General features: G+C 41.2%; 1 protein-coding gene across 2 annotated transcripts; it reads right to left on the bottom strand.

Annotated features, from left to right (window-relative positions):
- Nucleotides 1-1,311: 1,311 nt before the first annotated feature.
- FAM118A (family with sequence similarity 118 member A) lies at nucleotides 1,312-10,079 on the bottom strand. Of its 2 annotated transcripts, XM_068190446.1 has the most exons (7): nucleotides 9,903-10,079; nucleotides 8,460-8,712; nucleotides 7,237-7,458; nucleotides 6,508-6,636; nucleotides 5,451-5,736; nucleotides 2,913-2,945; nucleotides 1,312-1,534 (listed from the first exon to the last, which is right to left on the bottom strand). In XM_068190446.1, the coding sequence occupies exons 1-7, from the start codon at nucleotides 9,947-9,949 to the stop codon at nucleotides 1,437-1,439; spliced, it is 1,068 nt and encodes a 355-aa protein (XP_068046547.1). In that variant the 5' UTR covers nucleotides 9,950-10,079; the 3' UTR covers nucleotides 1,312-1,436. The 2 variants fall into 2 exon arrangements, with proteins under 2 accessions (XP_068046547.1, XP_068046546.1); XM_068190445.1 differs by lacking the exon at nucleotides 9,903-10,079 and having other exon boundaries at nucleotides 8,460-8,873.
- Nucleotides 10,080-19,838: the final 9,759 nt, after the last annotated feature.

The raw sequence follows: 19,838 nt of genomic DNA, 5'->3' as shown, positions 1-19,838 counted from the left end.
TTGAGGATACAATAGATGGCCCTCAAGACAGGAGGCTGCTGGACAAGCTACATTTCAGCAGTATCTACAAGGGAAGAATCACCAGTGCTGGGTGTAAACTGATCCCTACCAAGGGGAGGGATGGGATTTCCTATTGTGGACCCAACTTGAAGCATGTAATAAGGAGTTGCATGACTTTAGGGTTTAAATAGTGGTAGTAATGAGGGTCATAAATACCTCCATGCAAGTGATGGGTTTTGCTCGTCTTGAAACAACTGAGCTGATCATCAGGATCCACAAGAGCCTGACTAGTAACTTTCCAAAGCAGCACTTTACAACATCTGCAGAAGGTGGTTGTGTAACAAGAGAGTAAAGAGCTGCCAAACCACAGTTCAGAGAGAAAGGTCTCCAGACCCACCCCTTGCCCTCCTGTAAAACCCCAATACAACCTGACCTGCTCTCAGAAGGCATAACAGAAATCCTAAGACAACAGCCACAGGGACACATGACAGGAGCAGTCCTTCAGCCCTGTCAGGTACACCTGTGATGGTACACCATCAGCACAAAGAACAGCCCTGGACTTGCCTTCCTGCAGCCACTGAGGTGACAGCCAGCTGACTGGAAAACTACATGTGCTTTCCAATGCTGGCAGCTGCAGTGAGAATTCTGTCTTGATGCCAACATGATGCAGGTAGGGAAAATACCAAGTACTGCTGGGCCTCACCTTCACCCTTAGAGCAGTTTAACCAAAGGCAAACTTACACACTAGGAATTACCTGCTGTCCAAGGCAGCAGACAGCACAGTCTGTGATGAAGCAATATTTAAAACATTTCCACAGGAACCCACTGCAGAGAGGTCAGGGAGTGCCAGCCCTGCAGATACAACACTGTTCCAGCCTTTCCTTCCCAGGTGATCTTGTGCCTTACTGGACAAAAGGAAAAACAAATCCTCATGCCTAAAGTGGAAAGCAGGTGGGTCATCATGCTGTGGGTTCCATACATGTGGAACAGCACTGTTCTTCAGGTCTTGGGGATCAGAGACTGAAGCCTGAAAGACCCCTAAAGAATCCAGAAACTCACCTGCAGTTCAGCTGATGGAAGACCTGAAACCCCTGTATTTCAAAGGCACTTTTGACAGATTCAAATGTCGGGCAGCTTCACCTGGGGAAGAGTTTGGTCCAAGTGGCTTCACACAGATGCAAAGAGAAGTTGCATCTGCTTCTGTGTGACCCTGCAGATCCTGCCTGAGTGGTCTGGCAGTGCCAGGGGAGTGACTCCTTGGACTCTCAAGCTTTACACACTACACATTTATGGCTTTAGAAAACAGAAGGCTAGTATGTACAATTTTATTCCACTCAAAATCATGACAATACCAGCTCAAAACTTTCCATGCAGCAGATGTAAAATACCTGCTGTTAAAAAGCTTCTGGGGTGGGCCTTGGGTGTTTGGGTTTTTTTCATTCAAGAGTGGGTATATCTGACTGCTTGATCCTCTTGGCAGAATCAGTGCCACTTTCTCCTAACTTCCTTTTAGCACAGTCCACACATGATGTTCCTGGGGTGAGGGGAAAGAAAACACATTATTATTGCTACATCAATGTGCTTGGTGTACTTTTTATTCTAAGCACCAGCTAGCAAGATAAACACAATCCTGGTCCCCCGAGGTTCTCATATTTGGATTCTGAATTACATGTAACATTAACCCTGCTAAACATCTGGGCTCAAGCTCTCCCCCAAAACTGATCTTTAGTACTGACACAACAGGGACTCAGCTCAGGATTCAGCTGCCTTTTGCCAAAACTAATTTAACATGGGTGAAGTTCACACATGAGTCTGGATCCCTTATTCAGAGGCCCCAGCTTGAGCTAGAGGGTTGAAATAGACTACCCCAGTGGTCCCAACTTGAACCATTCCTGAAGTCTGCAACAAAAATCCTTGGTGTAAGCTGCAGCTGGAAGTACATAAACAGTGTAACTGGAGAGTAATGTGAACGGAATAGAAATTCCTTCAAAAGCAGAAGGTTGTGGGGTATTACACACAATAATCCTCTTGGGTTTTTTACTTGGTCTGTATTCTGAACTACAAGTAAACAAATTAGTAAAGGAGGACTGTTAAGAGGGACTGGAATAAATTGTACTCAAGGTTTTGGTTTCTGTTCTGCCTAATTGTACTTTATTGAAATTGGGATTTATGAACTTAGTTGAGAGAAAGGTAAGTTTAAAATCCCATTGGAATTACAAAACTAATCTCCAGCTTTACACCTGCACACAAGTGTCTTGGAGCTTGTGTGCTATTTGATTGGATAAGAGCAGGGTTTTCACCTCCTGCACTGCCAAAGGCCTTTACATGCACTACTGAATGGTACTTCTATACAAGTTTGATGTTGGCTGCAGCAGCACAAATCTCTCAGCAGTGTAATCTTTTTAAGTTGTTTCACTATATCTTTTTCATCAATTGGAATGTATGGGTTATTCACTTTGAATGCTTGGGTTATTCACAGAAATATCACAAAGCAACCTGAACAGCTCAGCTGTAAAATCACCTTCAGTACCACACCCTTAAGATTCACTCTTCCTGACCCCCTTAAAGAAGGCTTTTGGAACAGAAACCTGTATTTGGAAATCTTAAGCCGAAAACCTCATTGATGTTAGCATATAAAAGCTCCAGAAAATGTATATGAAAAGTTACTAGCATTCACCAGAGTACTCTGAGGTAATACTATAATTTGTCATTTGATAGACCTGAAAAGGCCATCAGTTACCTGCTGCTAGGCAGAAAGAAAACCACAGAGTAAAAAAGAGCATTCAGCAAACTTTCAGAGCTAAATCAGAGCTCTGCACAGTAATTACTTAATTACTTTGGAAATATGAGGGATATCTTTCTTGTATTGGTAGGATTATGGAACTTTCTGTGAAAATAAAAATGTTACTTACCCAACAGCGTTGTGCTGTCCACCCGATCAGCATCTAGAGAAGTGTAAGACACATCAGCAACACACATGAGCATCCAGGAACTTTTTATACTTTTATGCACCATCCCAAACCAGCAAGGTTGTATTTAGAATCCCAGAATGGTCTCAGTTGGAAGGGATGTTAAAGCTCATCCAGTTCCACCCTCCTGCCAGAAGCTGGGACACCTTCCACTATCCCAGGCTACTCTAAGACCCATCCAGCCTGGCCTTGAACACTTCCAGGGATGGGGCAGCCACAACTTCTCTGGGCAACTTATGCCAGGGTCCCACCGTTCTGATCACAAAACCATGTCCTCTTCAAATCTAATTAAATCTATGCCCTTTCAGTCTGAAGCCATTCACCCTTGCCTGATCCCTATGTGACCTTGTCCAAAAGTCCCTCTCCAGCTCTCTGGGAGCCCCTTTAGGCACTGGAAAGCTGCCATAAGATCTCCCAATAGTCTTCTCTTCTCCAGAACCCCCAGTTCTCACCGCCTGTATCCAAAGAAAAGTTACTCCAGTCCCTGATAATCTTTGTTGCCCACCTCTGGACCCACTTCCAGCAGCTCCATGTCCTTCTGATGTTGGGGACCCGCAGGCTCAAGGCAGCTCTGCAGGTGGTGTCTCACCTGAGCAGGGCAGAGAAGCAGAATCCCCCCTCCCCTGCTGCCCATGCTGGGGGCTCAGCCCAGCACAGGGGGGTTCTGGGTCCCAGCGCACATGGCTGGGGGAGTCCAGCTCTCACCACCAGCACCCCCAAGTCCTTCTCCCAGGGCTCTCCATCTGCTCATCCCCTGGCTGGATTTCTGTTTCCGGTTGCCCTGACCCAGCTGCAGAACCTTGGCCTTGCTGAACTTGGTGATTGCACAGCCCTACTTCCCCAGCCTATCCAGGTCTCTCTGGATGTGACTCCTTCCCTACAACCACAGTTTGCTGTCATCTGTTGAGGACACATTCAAGCTCACTGTCTACATCCCCATCAAAGCTATTACATGGTCTTGGTCCTAACACAGACTCCTGGAAGACACAGCTTCCATCAGTTTCTATCCACACATAAAACCACTGACCACAGCCCTGAGTGTGATCATCCAGCCCATTTTTTACCCACATCTCCCAAGTCTTCCTTTTTTCCCTTTTTTAAAAGTAGGGGTTATGTTTCCTCTTTTCCAGTCAGTGGGAACTTCCCCAGTTGACACAGTTTTTCAAATCATATGGCTAAGCAACTTCATTCATGGTTTAGCAGATTGAGAATTCCACCAGGACATGATTACTCTAGCCCAGGCTACTACCAACCCTGACCTCAGGTCCAGCTGAGCCTCTCCTCTGTTGGGCTCTCTTTCACCTCTCCTAGGAAGTGGTCCTCAAGGCATTCCAGGATCCCTGGACTGCTTGTGGTTTGCTGTTTTCCTTTTCCAGTGAGTGTCCAGGGGCCTGTAGTCCCCAGTCTGCATCAGGCTTACCATGGTTTTGCATTTCTCATTTCTTTAAGATAACCCTTTTAACAAACTCCCCCTGCTACATTTTAGAAGAGAGTTTGTAAATAGGCACAAAAAACTAAATCCTGACAGTTTGGTGATGTACAGAGCAGTTCTGCACACCTGAAAATGGTTTTGTTTGGGATCTTGACTTGTAAATGGGATTACAAAGTTTTCAAATCTGAGTAAGGTCCCTCTTCTTGCAAGTCTGATGCAAATCAGGCTGCAGACAAACTTCCTGAAATCTCAGTGGTGTGATAAGTATTTTTTCCTAGCCTTCATGGAAAGAAAAACATAATGCAGCCTAATTGGAATATTCATCAAGTCAAAAAAACCAGGATATTAATTTGGACATGCACTTTTCAGGGAAAGGTTCCTCCTATGGACCGCCTGGGACTAATTTTAGACAAAACAGTTTCACTGAAATGATAAATAGAAGAGCTGTCAAATAGCAATTCTTCCCAAGGTCATTTAGTTATTTTCCTCTGTTCTCTGGATAAACCAAAACAGAACTGTCCTTGTTTGGAAAACATAAAAGAAATCTCTTTCCTTAGACATACAGTTGTTTTCTCTTCATTCTCTTCACAACCCTAAGTGTACTAAACCAAACACTTATTGGATGCACTGATTTAATTTCCCTTTCTATGCTCAGTCAGATATTGTGGCTCAACCAGCTTATCCCACCAGCTAATCCCTTCAATTTTCTTAGTCTCTTTTCCTGACAAGTCAGATTTCTGACAATGATACTCAATAAGCTGATGTAGTTCACATCATAAATATATGTTAAATAAACATCTTTACCAAATACTAACAAAGAGACAAATCCAGAATTCAAGATTAAATTTGCAAGAATCCACAGCCCTCCAAAATCCACAGATTTCAAAAAAACATCTAGTTACAGTTTGGCCACTTGCTCCAACTCTGCATGTCCCTCACAAGCAACAAAGCTGCACACGAGGTCAGTGCCTTGGATCAACTGCAGCGTTCAGGCAGGGCAAAGTGCCCAGTACATGCTCCAGATTGTGGTGTTGAAGAGGCCACATTACCTGGGCTTCTCTGTTTGCAGATTTGAGCAGTCAGATCCTGGACATACTCTGGGAATTGTTGGAAGCAGTCCCCATAGGACACCACTTTTATTCCATGCAGCAGCATATCTGCCTGGAGCTTAAAAAAGTGGTCTTCATTTTCTTTAAGCACCAACATGTAATGTTCTAGATCCACTTTGTTCTTTACTGTGTAAAGAAAAAGAGCTTGGAATATCTGGTCACGCAGAGTCTCTCCACAACCCAAAAACAAAAAAGACTTGGTTTGGTACAAGTTCTGAAGAACCTCCTGTGAAGGAACAGAAAGAAAGAAGAGCCACATTTACCTCAGCAGACAAAAGCCAAGGTCAGAACTTTTAAAATACATCAGCCAGAAAAGGACCAGCAGAGCAGAACCTCACTAATGACCTGAAAAAAGCAAATGTTTTAGGACCAGGCCAAACTGACATTTCAAACACATTGTTCCAACACAAAAAAAAGGGAAAAATTATCACACAAATCTGGGAGTTGGAATAAGATGATCTTTAAGGCCCTTTCCAACCCAAGCCACTCCATGGAATTTAAACAGGCATGTAAGTGTTGCCAGCAAGGGAATTTAAACTGAAAGAATTAGAGAGAGAGAATATTGCGTTCCTGTTAGGTCAACCTCTAAATATGGAAAATGAATATTCCTGACCAAATGTTTGACTTCTATGACAGCTAAGACAACATTAATCCAGGATCCTGGTACCAGTTTAAACACCTAAGAAAACCTAGCAATCATGTGATGATGAGTCCTTGTCCTGGTGTCCAGTGTTTTGAGGTTCCTGTTCTTTCCAGAGATAAATACAAACTGTGACATCCAGCTGAGGGGTTTGGTTGTGATTTACACAGTCACTGTACCCAAGGTCACAGAATGCCCTTGCAACAGAGCCATCTTCCTGAATAATTCTGAATAGTTCCTCTGGTCCCCAAGTATTTAATTTATATGATCCCACAGAGCCTTAGATATCTTGTCTGCAGTGATTACAAGAAAACTGTTTGGCAAAACATAGTCAAAATTTTAAAAGATCACACAAACCATGACTTCAGGATCTTGAGTAACATCTTTATATCCCGAGGGATCAAGCACCATTCCACAGGGATCCGTATATAAGCCGTGAATATGAAGAACTCCGTATTTTATATGGCCCCTTGCCCACTGAAGAACCTAAAGCATCATGCAAGATACATCCTTTTGTTATAATATACCACACGCACCATGAATCTGCAAAACTATACAGCTGAAACTGACTTACAAAGCAGAAAGAACTCCTTTTGCCCTTTCCTACAGCAAGAGATGGCAATTACTAATTACACAGCTCACTTTAAATCGTAACAAAGAGGTGATGGCTGATACTGCAACTGTCTCTGGCTTTTTGGGTTAAACAGCCAGTCAACAAAGAAGCAAGTTCCAGCAGCACTGGCAGAAAAGGTATGAACAGCAAATTAACTACCAGCAAGGTGAAATTCTATTTGGAATTTTAACAATGACTTTACATAAGTTAAATAATTTGCGGGTTTTTTCAGTAAATGGCAGGGAACTGGTTGACAAACACATCACTGAAATTCTCCTTGGTAACTGTTACCAGATTATTCAGAAGAAAGAGATAAGTAAAAGAAATGTCTGGGCATCTGCTGCAACTTATAGACATGCTTTAACAATTAACAACTTTTAGTTGTTAATTTAAACAGGAAAACATCTTTCAGTGCAGCTTATGTGCCAAGTTGTCATAAATTAAGTCTAATAATTTTACTGCTCTCATCGTACCTTATCCTTATCTTTAAGGTCTAAAGATTCCATAGGTTTACCCTGTTGCTGACCAAATATTTCAAGCAGATTATCATAGTTTGTAGTCAGAACTGCTGTGCCTCTCTCCATGAGCCTCAGGATGGATTGCAGGACCACAGGGTTCTGAATGTGTTGTTCTAAACTATCAAACACCTCCATTAAGCAATCCTGGAAGAAGTTGGGCTTCGTGTCCCCGGTACGCTGAGGAAAGAGGAGAGGAACACTCCATCAGGCCCATGTGCTCCGTTACAACTGCCTCCCACAGGCATCCACACCATCTGGCTCCTTAATGCCAAAGCATTCCTGTAAAAGAGGCCTTGAACAGTACCAAAACCAACCAAAACCACCCAAAACAAATCTCAGTTTGTTCCAATGTTCTTGCCTCTACTTAGTGTAGCTCCAAACAATTGTCTGTTTGGACAACAAACAAGGATTTCTCAAGAGAGCTTGTAATACAAGTACAATAGAACAACACTTATATTAGCTTACCCTGGATTCACACACACCAGTATTTTATCAGTATTCAGCTATTCAGTATATCCTGGATATCCCTGGGATATAGTATTAAGAGGGATTGGTGGGGGGAGGTGGGGAGCAGCTTCTGTGTTTTCATTCCTGGTTGAGAAAACTTTATTAATGATTAAATCTGCTATGAACACGTGCAGACTTATTGTCACACTGGAGCTATTGGGAGGCTCACCCCAGCCTACACTTAGCACTATGTCTGTCACCCAGATTATTTAAACTAGAAGGAAGACTTGGCAAAGGTCTTAACACCGTTTGAAAACCTCTGGAAACTCAGATGGAAGACTGAGACTGGGCATGCATGGGCTGTTGTAGGGAAGCATGATCTGCACTGGTGATTCACAATGGGTGGCCCCAAGGCCTAAGCAGGCTCAAGGCCTACCTGTACTTACAGGCTCTCTCCAGTTATAGCGATAGATCCTCTTTCAATCTCAAAAACATTATGGCAAATATTTAATAGTCAGGACTCTTGTTTGCTTTAAATCTGATGAATGCTAACTTATACTAAAACTTGGGGATTTTTTAGTCTCCCCAAAATGTACAATGCGCTTGTATGATTACTCACAAAATTTCCATTTTCACCATTAAAAAATCAATTTTGGAAGTAATGCTCCCTTATAACACAACAAAAGTACATAGTAGGCTTAGAAATTAACAGAGGTTATAAACATACTCACTAGTGACATCTTCCTGATGAGATCATGCGCAACCACAAGCAGGTCTCTCTCTTTGATCATTTTCTTACGGAATTCAGTGACATCCCCTGGGTGCAGCACCTCCAGCTGCTCAGCTGCTCCAAGGACAGCCTCAATGCAACTTCTCCAGGAGCAGAGTGCTGGGATTCCTGGGGCTACTGCAGCACTCACCCCTGTCCCAATTACCAGGAGAAGGTTTCGAGGCTGCTTTCTTACGAGACTTTTTAAGAATTTTCTTAAACACAGAAAACAAAATCGTTCATTGTTCACAGCACATTTCCTGGCTTGCCTGAAGAGCTCAGAGTCTGACTCCAGAAGCTCACCTGAGCCATTAAAGTTTCTGCAAAACACCAACAAACCAGCAGGAACACAGTTCTCCATTCCTACACAACAGGATGAGATAGAAGCCACAGAAGCTCATGGCTTCCCCTAAACCAACAATAGCCTTCACACCTTTTTGCCATTTCAGACAAATAAATGTGCATGGTTAATGCCAGCCAAAAAAAGCCAACTTCAAATCACTACTATCTCTGAGATCCAAATCAACAATTGCCAATTTCCAGGCCACTGGGCAAGCCAAACACCATTTCCAATGAAATTTTAGAAAAAGTAGGCAAAAGATTGTCCAATGACTGAATACATATGTGATAGAAAGGAAGTAGAACTATTTCAAAGGGACAAGTCCCATTATTCCAAGAAAACAAACTTTTGTCTTTTTCTGGGAAAAAGTGGAATATTTTATTCTCACTTATGATCACTGTAGGATATGTGAACATAGCAGTCATGCTGGTTCAGATCAAGGGTTCATCCAACTCACTGTTTTGACATTTCTACCCACAGATCCCTCTGTTGGTGTTACATCCATAGTCTCTGCATAAACCAGCACAGAGGAATGTGAGGAAAATCTGTCTTTTATGATTACTCAGCGAATAAGTGAAAATGCAAAAACCATATAGCAAAATCACTCTATACAAACAAAGATTTGAGTAGTACAGAAACTCAACTCCTCTGACTTTCCAAACTACTTTTACAGATTTTCAGTTCCTGGTAACATGGTAATAAAGATGATTAACACATCTTATTTCACAATCATATCAAACTATGTAGGTCAAACTATAATGTTCAACTTGAAATGGCCTCAGGCAAAGCAATAAACATGTAGGTATGGCTGCCAGCTAGTGCCTACAAATAAAATATGTTTGATGGCCCCATGCCTCCCTGCTACATTTAGCCCAAATTGTTTCCTCCTCATAAACAACGTGAGTAAGCACGAAGTACTGGGTCAGTGAAGAAACTAGCTTCTGGGACAATTTCAAGTTTTCTGGCATGATGTTGCTCTTGTATTCAATATTCAGTAGTTTATGTCCACTGTGGTTTCAGATTTTCATTAAGAGACAGCTTTGTATCAACTCTAATACAAGTTACCTGAATTTCTGCTCACTTCTAATGGTGGCCCCTTCTGGTGAATCCATCTCTGAGCCCTGAATAAAACAAAAGGCAAAATAATTCTTAATGCTTCTATCCTAGGAAAAAGCCAAAACCAAAATCAGATGTATTACTGTTGATTTTTTCCTTCTATTCCTACCAACTGTTTTAATACCAAGGCTCCATGTGTCACTCATCCATGTGTCATTCATCCCAGTGAAGAAAGGCACTGATGGAAACAAACCTGCCAAAGGACAAGTGTGCAAACCCAGCACACTCCAGTTAAGCTTCCAAATGCCATAGGACAGAGATAATAGAGATGCAGCTGTTCATGCAGCTAAAAACCACTTGTGCCTAAATTCAGGATAAAATTTATCGCACTCACTAAAACTACAAGTCATTTCAAGTCAATTAATGAGTTTCTTGATTTTATTTTTTTTCATAATAATCAGTTTATTCAATCCAGTTTGTGGAAAACCAGACTTCCACATCACACCTGCTCACAAAAAGCCCTCTGAGAGCCACCTGGCTACATGACCAGACTGCAGGGTATGAGAGATTTTATTTAAAATACTTGCTGAGAAGAAAATAACTTATTTCTGTATCATCTATTATGTCTTATGTCTGAAGTACAAGAAAGACTCTGTCTTGGCAGGAGAACTGGCTATGGGATCATTACTTAGAAACCCCCAAATTTCATTACATGGGTTTATTTTTTTATGAGGCTGTAATTTTTGTTTGGCTTTGAGACACAGTTTTTGGTGATGGTGATGGCAAACTGCAGTCCCTAATCCCTCAAATAAACATTGTGCCAGAGCCTAGAGCTCCTAAGGTAGTTGCCAGCTCTCACATTCATGTGCTGGAAGGTAATTTGGAAGCAAGAAGCTCCAAGTTTGGAGATGATTTGACTAACAATAAAACCCAAACCAAACCAACAAAAAAACCAACAAACAAAAAAAGAAAAGTAAACCACCCCAAGCCCGACCCCCCAAAAAAATTAAAACCCACAAAAAAACCCCAACCAACCAACTCCAACCCCAATCCAAAAAAAAAAAAAAAAAAAAGCCAAAACAATCCCCCCTAAAAAAAAAACCAGCCAACCAACCAAACCAAACCAACCCAAACAAAAAATAAAAAAAAAAAAAAACACAAAACCACAGATGACTTCAGGAAATGCAGCCAGGGTGTCTTTTAAGGTGGAAAAATCTTTTCTTGTTGTAATATTTATTTTCTCACTTCCGTGACCAACAGTATCCTATGCAGGTGCCCCACTGTTACCATTAGCATATCCAAAAATCAGGACAATAATCTGTCTAGGGCAAAGCACTTCAAAATCACACAAGACCATCAAGGCTGGCAGAAACCTGGATCATCAAGGCCACCACCCCAGCATCACCATAATCAACCCTACAACGTGTCCCCTTCACACATGGGAACATTATGAGTGCACAATGTAAAAACACAGGAAGGAAGAGCAATTTACCCCTGTGAAAAGATAGTTCTTATTTTATAGCCCCATTCAAGAAAGCATTATGAATTACAACTCCCCACATTTAATAAAAACATCTCACCACGGCTGAGATGTTTGACCTGCTGTCAATACCAGCATTTCAGACCTCGCTGCTTCCTTTTAGTTCCTAAAGTTGCTCCTGGAAGGCGCAGCCCTGCAGGGCAGCGGGATGCCTGCTCCTCACAGAGAGGGGGCTGCGATGGGGGATGGAGGTCGGGTCTCCCCGTGGACCGGGCGCTGCGAGCAGCTCCGGAGCATCCTCGGGGGCTGACCGCAGGTGTGCACAGCTGCTTTCCAACAAGAGTTCCCCAGGCCAGGCTGGAAGTGGGAGCCCACCGTGATCCAGGGATGCCTGGCAGCCGGGATGGGAGCTGGGTCCTTACTCCCAACACAACGAGGGGACATCAGAAAAACTTCTAATCTCACATCTTTCCTGCTCAACACACTCCGGTTTTATCGGTGAAATAGGAGCTCTATTCGCCGACTGAAACTCCAGGTCACCGGGCTGACTCGACGAAGCGAGTGTTTCCAGCCACTTTCATATCTGAAAACAGCCTAAAACGTTCAACCCACAGGCAGCCGCGGGAAAAGCAATGCCCCGTCCCGAGCCCGCAGTTCCCTCCGAGAAGAACCACGCCGGGAGCGGGCTCAGCAGCCGGGGCGGGACAGCCGCTACTGCCGCTCCCAATTCCCTCCTGCTTCCGGGAGCGATCCGGACGGGCTCCGCGGCCGAGCCTCCCGCCGCCGGGAAACAGCCGCCTCGCTGCCGAGGTTCCGGGCAGCTCCGAAACGCAGATTCCAATCAGAACCTACTCCCAAATCGCGGCCGTTCCGCTCAAACCCCCGGGAGAGTGGGCGGCGGGGAGGTGAGCGGGTCTGGGAACGGGCACGGGACCGACCGCGGCTCCCTAAAAGCACTGAAACCCCTGAGAGGCAAGAGCGCCCAGCTGCGGGTCCGTGTGCCATACAGCAGTCAGCTCCCAGTTACGGGAGAAAGCGACCTGGCTAACCAGCCCATCAAGCAGTTAGTGCTCTGAAAACGTACTGGCGATAGAGGTGTTGGACATGAAAAACATTACGGTGAGGAAAATGCGAAACAAAGCACAACACAATTTTAAAGAAGCACAGTCGGCAGCGTTACCTTGGACGGCTCTACTGACTGCACGGCGGGGGCGGCCGAGGCATCGTGAAGCGCGATGCTGTGAGGCCGTGACAGCAGGCGGCACGGGCCGCCTGGGCACGGTAACCTGCCCCCCGGAGAGCAGGGCAGCCCGACGCTCGACGCTGCACACACACACGGCTGGCTCTCCTCAGCGAGTCACAGCGCCAGCGGCGCCCACAGCGCCGCCTCCCCTTCTAATCCTTCTCCAGCTTTTTTTTTTTTTTTTTTTTTTGTGGTGTGAAAGATGCATATTTTATGATTGGCTGTTCGCAAATATTACAATGAATATTATATGCGTAATGTTAGAAAGTCATGCTGTATTAATTCTCTTAAGTAGTGTGTTAAATATATTTTTAGGTTATAGCACAATGCTAAAATAGAAACTGTGCTATGTAAGATACTTTTTAACTATCTCAAGAAAGAGATGAGATAATCAAGAAATTCTTCGTACAGAGATAACAGTGAAAGGGCACATAAAGAGTTACAGCCTCCTTATCAGAAAAGACAAACATTCTTCCACCTTCTCTCTGCCTTTTGGAACCACCAGCATTAAGGGGAAGAAGTTGACAAAAACCAGAAAAAATTCTTAATTTGCTAGGAATTTATGCATCATGTATGAGATATATGAATACGCAACAGTCCATTGCTTTTAAAGGTTATTCCTTTGTTCACAAGGCATGTTTTTGGCAGCTTAGTGCCCAAAAACATCCAGACGTCTGTAATTCTTTGCTTTTTATTGTCTTGTAATTGTCTTAACTCTAAAATTTTATTACTCTAATTGTATTACTATTTTTATAACCATTTTATTGTTCTTAAACTTTTAAAATTTTAAAAACCAAGTGATTGGTGTTTTTCACTGTTGGGTTTTTTGGGTTTTTTTGGAAGTTTCTTCCAATGCAAACCAGTCTGTAATTCTATGATTCTACTCATGATGTCATTTTATAAACTTTTGAAGACCTGAAATAATTCTTGGCTTAAGCTTCCCCCTTTCCTTTGTTTCTCTAGTCAGCCATGTCCATTGTTTTTGGGTACAGTGAGGACTCACAGGTTTTGCATGTCCATGTGATAGATTTGACTATTCTGTTATGTTCATGAAATGCCAGAGTTGTATTGATATTCTGGTACAGTTTTAGGAAGAATTTTGGTAATTATAGCCAGTTTTGAAGATGACACATAAGCACAGTTTTTCCTCCATATCCAGTGTTTTGGCAGGAACAGTTGTGTTGACCACTGTGAAATCACTGACTTTCAACCTGTGTAAGAACACTGTCCTTGTGAACTGTGTTATATTCCCTAGACACCATTTTCGCTTTGTTATTATTCTTATCTTACTATATTGCAGCCTCTATAAAGTTTAACAAATATTTGGAGAATTGTATTCCTAGGACAAGGAAGATGGAGAGTAGGATCGGGGAGAACAGGGAAGGAGAAGGAAGAATGCAAGTAGCCTCACCTGGAAACTGACACGTGATTGAGTTGGGGAAGCTCTGCAGTGTTTCCAGCTCTTTGCCTTTCACCCTTCACTGCTGCCAGTCATACAGCAAGGAATTTCAGCATGCTGATATTGAGGGTTGTGTAAACCTCAAGGTCAAAGACACTGTGTTTTAAAAGAACTAGGTGATTTTCTTCTCCCTAAACACAGCAACTATGTGTGAAATCCAGTTTGGAATGCTATTTGACTCTATATTGTACTAATGCTGAAATGTATTACTAAAGAATTCGTTGTGTATCCTAGAATATTTTTTCAGTTGTATACAGGAATTACAAAGACTTGCTAAATATTTGTCTGAGCTTGAGACTCAACGTCTGGCCCATCCTGTAGGTTCACAATGTCTAATATTCTTTATTTCACATTAGAATGTGAAATAAATTCAAAAGAAATGTGAGAGGAAATTTTTGTGAAGAAAGGCTTTTGAAAGCATTTCCATTTTTCAGTCTGAATCAATTAATCTGGTGTTATTACCTTTTCCTGTAAGCCTTGCTCCTTTCATATCTTTAAACTACACTATTATTTTAAAACCCCAACAATACTCACAACAACAGTACATTTCATAAGCTCTGGATTCCCCTGCAAGGAGTTGGAAAGTTATTAAGGACAGAGAATACCAATACTTTCCAACCAAACACAGTACAAAAGTAACTACATAAAGTAAAATAAAAGGGGCTTAGATACTTTTCCAAATGTACAATAAGAAGTAACAATGTATTATTATCCATTAATTTCCATGTTATTATTTTAAAATGGGAGCAATTAAATATGACATTGACAGGCCAACGCCATTATGAGAAAAGTGGCAGAAAGTTCAGGAGCAAAATTCACAGTGAAAAAAGAATTTTGAAGTGAATTGAAACCTGTGAACTTTGAAAAATAAAGGAATTTATTTCAAGAAGCAACAAAGAAAGGCAATCAAGGATGTCTGAGAGGTAAAACACACTTAAAAGAAACAACTACACCAGTTCAACACTTGATTCAACCTCAGGTTTATCTCTCATAGTAAATCTGTTTGTCTAAGTGCACTAAACTACACATTAAGTCAGTTGCTTATTTGGGGGTTTGTTGCCAACTTTGGAAATAACACTTGAAAGTATGTAATCAGGCTAAGAAATGCAGATGGCTGTTTTTGGCTGCAAGAAGCAATGCATCTGATTATTCAGCAGTGGTTCTATGAACTGAGATGTAGTGTTGATTACATGACATGTTTGACATCTTGCTCTTTGAGAAGTTACAATAAAGTAAATTCAAGCCTACATTATGCCAGAACCTGCTGGTTTGGAAGAAACCACGCAAAACTCACAATGAAAGCTTATTGAGCTTGCTAAAAAGTACCTTTAAGACACCAACTAACTTGTGCCTTATGTTTTCCACAGCAGGAATCCAATCTGTCCCTGTTGATTGAGATAAAATTCCTTGCACAATGGAACTGCCAGTTCCTCCTCATTAGGGGATTACTCTTTCCTAACTTGGAGCTGACTGGATTTTACTAGAATAGTAAAATAGTAAATTCTAGGTTTTTTAGAATAGTTTATAAAATACTGTGAAGAAGAAAAATACTTTCAGAAATTCAAAGTATGTTTTCAAAAGCCAGTGTCAGTTCAGTTAGTTTACCCATGTCTGAATGTAAAGATTAATTTTCAAAGATAACCTTTGACTTGCAGCACTATCTGTGTGTATGCCCTGCAGCGTGATCTGTAAAATAACTCTGGATGTAACTGCAGGTATATTTTTAAATCTGCCAAGTGTTAAGCACATCTGCACCAACCAGGTCTCCCTACAGTAAACCCTTACATAACAGAGTGTAATTGCCATCAAGTTTTGAGTTACTTTGTGCCTGCCTCTCTCACACCTGCCTTCTTTTAGCAACGCTGAAAGTGTGATCTTTTCAGTACAGTCACATGCAAAAAAAAATACATGTTAAAAGAGTAAATGAGAGGGGAAACATGCTCCTTAACTGCCCTCTTTCTGACCTTGACTTTAGTTTGAACTTGTTTATAAAAAAGTTTGAATACACAAGTTTGCTTTGAAAAACTAGTAAGTGTAACTAAGTGGGGTGTCCTTCGATTAAAGAGTTTGTATTGTGCATTTTCTGACCAAAAAAAAAACCCAAAACAAAACAACAAATAAGCTCTGTCACAAGATCCTAATGTGTTCTGAACACATTGCTGAGCAGCAATGTGTGCAGCAGTAGGAAAGAAAGGAAAACCATTCTGGAGAGGCAGAACTGTAATGGAAAAAGGGAACAAAAAAAAAAAAAAAAAAAAAAAAAAAAAAAAAAAAAAAAACCAAAGAGAAAGAGGGGGAGAGAGAGAGAGAAGGTAAAAGGAAATAAAACATTCAGAAGCCTGGAAGGAATGTATTTAAACCAAACATACTACTGTTAAGAATGGGGAGCGAGAAAGCCAGACAGCAAGTTGCAAATACTCAAATTCTGCTTGAAAAAGTTGCTGTTGTTAAAGAACTTAACTAGGTCAGGGAAATGAACCTTGGGAATATTATTATATGAACTTGCTGGTGAACTGGCAAAAAGCTCTTTTTTGTTTGTCAGAAATCAGAAATTTTAAATGCTGGCCAAAATAATTCCATAAATAAAATCTGTATAAATGAGGGACAAAAGCAGAGACGTTACTCTGTTCTGTTAGAACAGATCAGCTGTTGTATTAAATAATATGATGGATTTTTTCCTGCTTGGTGGGTTTTTGTGGTGCAGTGACTCCTTCTTCTACCTAGGCATGAATTTAACAAGCTTAGAACACAGCTACAGATCAGCACACGGAGAGCTTATAGGGGTGGGAACCAGCACATGAGTGCAGAATGCAGTGCAGAGACAGAGGTTAAAATCTTGGAAATCTCTGAAACTGCAGCCCAAGGAAGCCCTGAGAACAGGAACCTGTGACCCTACTCAGTGATGGTCAGTCAGTCTGGCTGTGTGACTCAGTGTGTCGATGGTCACTGTGCAACTGCAGAATAAAGCTATCGAAGGCCAAGTCTCATCCGTTTTCCAGTAAACAAACCTTTTTTTGCCAAAACACAGTTTGCTAATGTGAGTTCTCCTGTAGCTTAAATAGATCTGCAAACTCCTGATCTGGGGTGTAGCTGTCTTTGTAATTCCTGTGAAGTCAGCATCTAGCCTACCAGGGAAGCTGTGAGTGTAACCCTGGAGCCCAGGGATGTTATTCAAAAGAAATTTTACTTCAGAAGGAAACTTCTCTGTATCCAGCCAGCTGCTGTGCCCTGTGCCTCCTAGCATGCATTAAGAGAAATGAAGCATTGTACCATGTTTACATCATGCTTGCTTGGATTAACATTACCAACAGCTGAGAACCAGAATATGTATTGTTCATGATTTTTGGTGTGAGATCTCGGTTACAATCTCTCTTTTAATGCATGTTGTAACAAAGTGGTTTGCTGTAACATATCCTGTCATTCCAATAAATATTACAGATTCCTGCCCAGACATAATTGGACACCCGCCTTCTGTTTTACATTTAAAAATCTGGGCCTTCATTCTGAACCATCTATATCTTGTATCACTGAAAGAAGGTTTTGGACAAAATTATCACGGCAATGTCTTCAGACCTCAGCTTTAACTACTTTAACACTATGTAACCCATAAAAACTAAAACAGTTATAATATGAAGGTCTTGCATTCTACAAAAGAAAGAAAATAGTCGTAAGGATATTTTTAAATTTTAATGTTTTTCTAGAATATATGACAATAAGAAATTTCTGTGAGAAATTTTTAGTCTGTTATTTCATTAACTGTCTCTAAGTCTTTTGAACTAGATAAAGTATAAAAGGCTTTGTAATCTCCAGTTTTACTGTATTTATTGAGCAAGTTATCTACTCCAATATTGACTCATATTGCAATATGGGTCTCTCCAGTATTCCCCATTCCTGATAAGAAACAATAAAAATAAAATTTGATTTATTCTACTAATGCAATCTTGTTTATAGAAAATGCTAGTGAGTTTGTGGGTAGCTTTTTAAAAGTTAGCTTTCTAATACATTGCTGCCTCCTCCTGCTATATCCCTTACAGTGACTCATAGCAGCAGAGATGAAACCAAGTAAAAAAAAAAACAACCAATTTTGTAACACACTGTGGCCTGGGTGAAAAATTTCCTTTGAAGAAAATTCAGATACCTATAGGTAGTTTCACCTAAGTGTTAGTCCTGATTTTTGTGGAAAGATAGGATAGTAAAATGGTTTGACTAACAGGTATTTCCAAGGTTTCAATCTCTTTGTAGCTAATTGTTCCTTTTCATTCAGTTTCTCCTCACCTGTTAGCTGTAACACATACAAGCACTGCCACCACAGGATGCCAGAGTCAGAAGAATTCCTGTGCAGGTTAAGAAAGAATCCCTTGTATTTACAAGTCCAGTTCTATATTTTAGCTATACTGTTAAACAGCAAGGAGCTGAATTTAATATATCAGTCACTATCTGATTTAAATGCCTCTGAATGAGAGCATTTATGTAAATATACTCAAGATTAATATAAAAAAGGTAATTTATTGTAAGTTACTGAATGGGAGTGAGAATAAATGGTTTAACTAGAGGATGAAGAACACAGACTGTCTTGGAGAAATCTACTGCAAGGTTTCTATCTTAATGTAAGTAAATTTAAATAAATCCATTGCAAGGTTTACAAGAACATTACAGTGAGGCTCCAGCTCAGATACTAAGAAGACAGGAAATATAAAAGTCAGCATTATCTGTTCATCCCTGATTTGCTTCACCACAGATTTGCACTATGATATGACTTTATAGGAACATATATGGCAATAAACTCTCTCAGCACGACCTGTGCTTGCAGATGTGTCCTAAATTAGGACCAGATTTCATCCTTACTTACATTTGTGTAAATCCACATAAACTCCACAGAAGTCAAGGGAGCTTGTCTGGATTTAAAGGATGTGAACAAACATATAATCAGTGTAATTACAGTGTTCCTGAAGAAAGTGCAAGAGAAGAGATCAGTGTCAATTCCTGTATCTTCAGTTAAGTAACAAGGACAATTTTCTTGCTCTGTGTTGCCTCGTGGGCAATCTGTGGTAATTTATAGAAGCCTCTAGAGTCAGTTTGGATTTATTGCTCCATGAGAACAAAACTTGCCTATAGCCTTGGCTTTCCAGGCCTGTGAGAAGCCCATGAGTGTTTGGGAAGGATAAGGTCTGAAGTCACAAAAGGTTGTGAAATGTGGAGCTTTCCAGGGCCTAAAGTCCAACCCTTCTCTCCATTCTCATCTGGAGACATAATGAACACAGCTGTCCATGCCCTGCTGTAGTCCATCTTTTCAGTACACTGTATGGGCTAAAATGTACGGCCCTTGCAAGCCCAACTCCATGTTGGTTATGCATATTAAACACCTAAAATGTACAGCCCTTGCAAGCCCAGCTCCGTGTTGGTTATGCATATTAAACACCCTAAAGTGTTTAATATAGAGATTAAAAAGCAAGTTGATGACATCTGCCAGTGAGAGATAATCTAATCCGAAGAGTGAGCACAGAATCCATTTTAAAGTATTTGGAAGATCCTCACTAGTTTTTTGCATAGCCATGTTCTAATTCACTTAACTGAAAGTTCTTGTAATAAAATTCCTCTTAACCTTTGCAACAGTTAATCAACTGCAAGTTCTTTTAATAACATTCAAACAGGGTGCCTCATTTCTAAAATACAGCCATTTCCAAAGTTTCTGTTGGGGGCAGTTCAAAACTTTAACTTTCAAGCCTCAGTCTCTGAAGAGGCAATGCAGAAACATTCCTTGTA

This window comes from Anomalospiza imberbis, chromosome 5 (genome assembly GCF_031753505.1).
Source record: "Anomalospiza imberbis isolate Cuckoo-Finch-1a 21T00152 chromosome 5, ASM3175350v1, whole genome shotgun sequence".
NCBI classification, from domain to species: domain Eukaryota; kingdom Metazoa; phylum Chordata; class Aves; order Passeriformes; family Viduidae; genus Anomalospiza; species Anomalospiza imberbis.
The sequence above is the reverse complement of the archived record's forward strand: the minus strand, read 5'-3'. Positions and strand labels throughout refer to the sequence as shown.

Coding starts and splice junctions, on each gene's coding strand:
- FAM118A (XM_068190445.1), bottom strand. CDS start 8,858: ATGGAGAACTGTGTTCCTGCTGGTTTGTTGGTGTTTTGCAGAAACTTT. Junction 7,459..8,459: donor TCATCAGGAAGATGTCACTA/GTGAGTATGTTT, acceptor CTCTTTCCTCAG/CGTACCGGGGACACGAAGCC. Junction 1,535..2,912: donor GGACAGCACAACGCTGTTGG/GTAAGTAACATT, acceptor CCCTCACCCCAG/GAACATCATGTGTGGACTGT.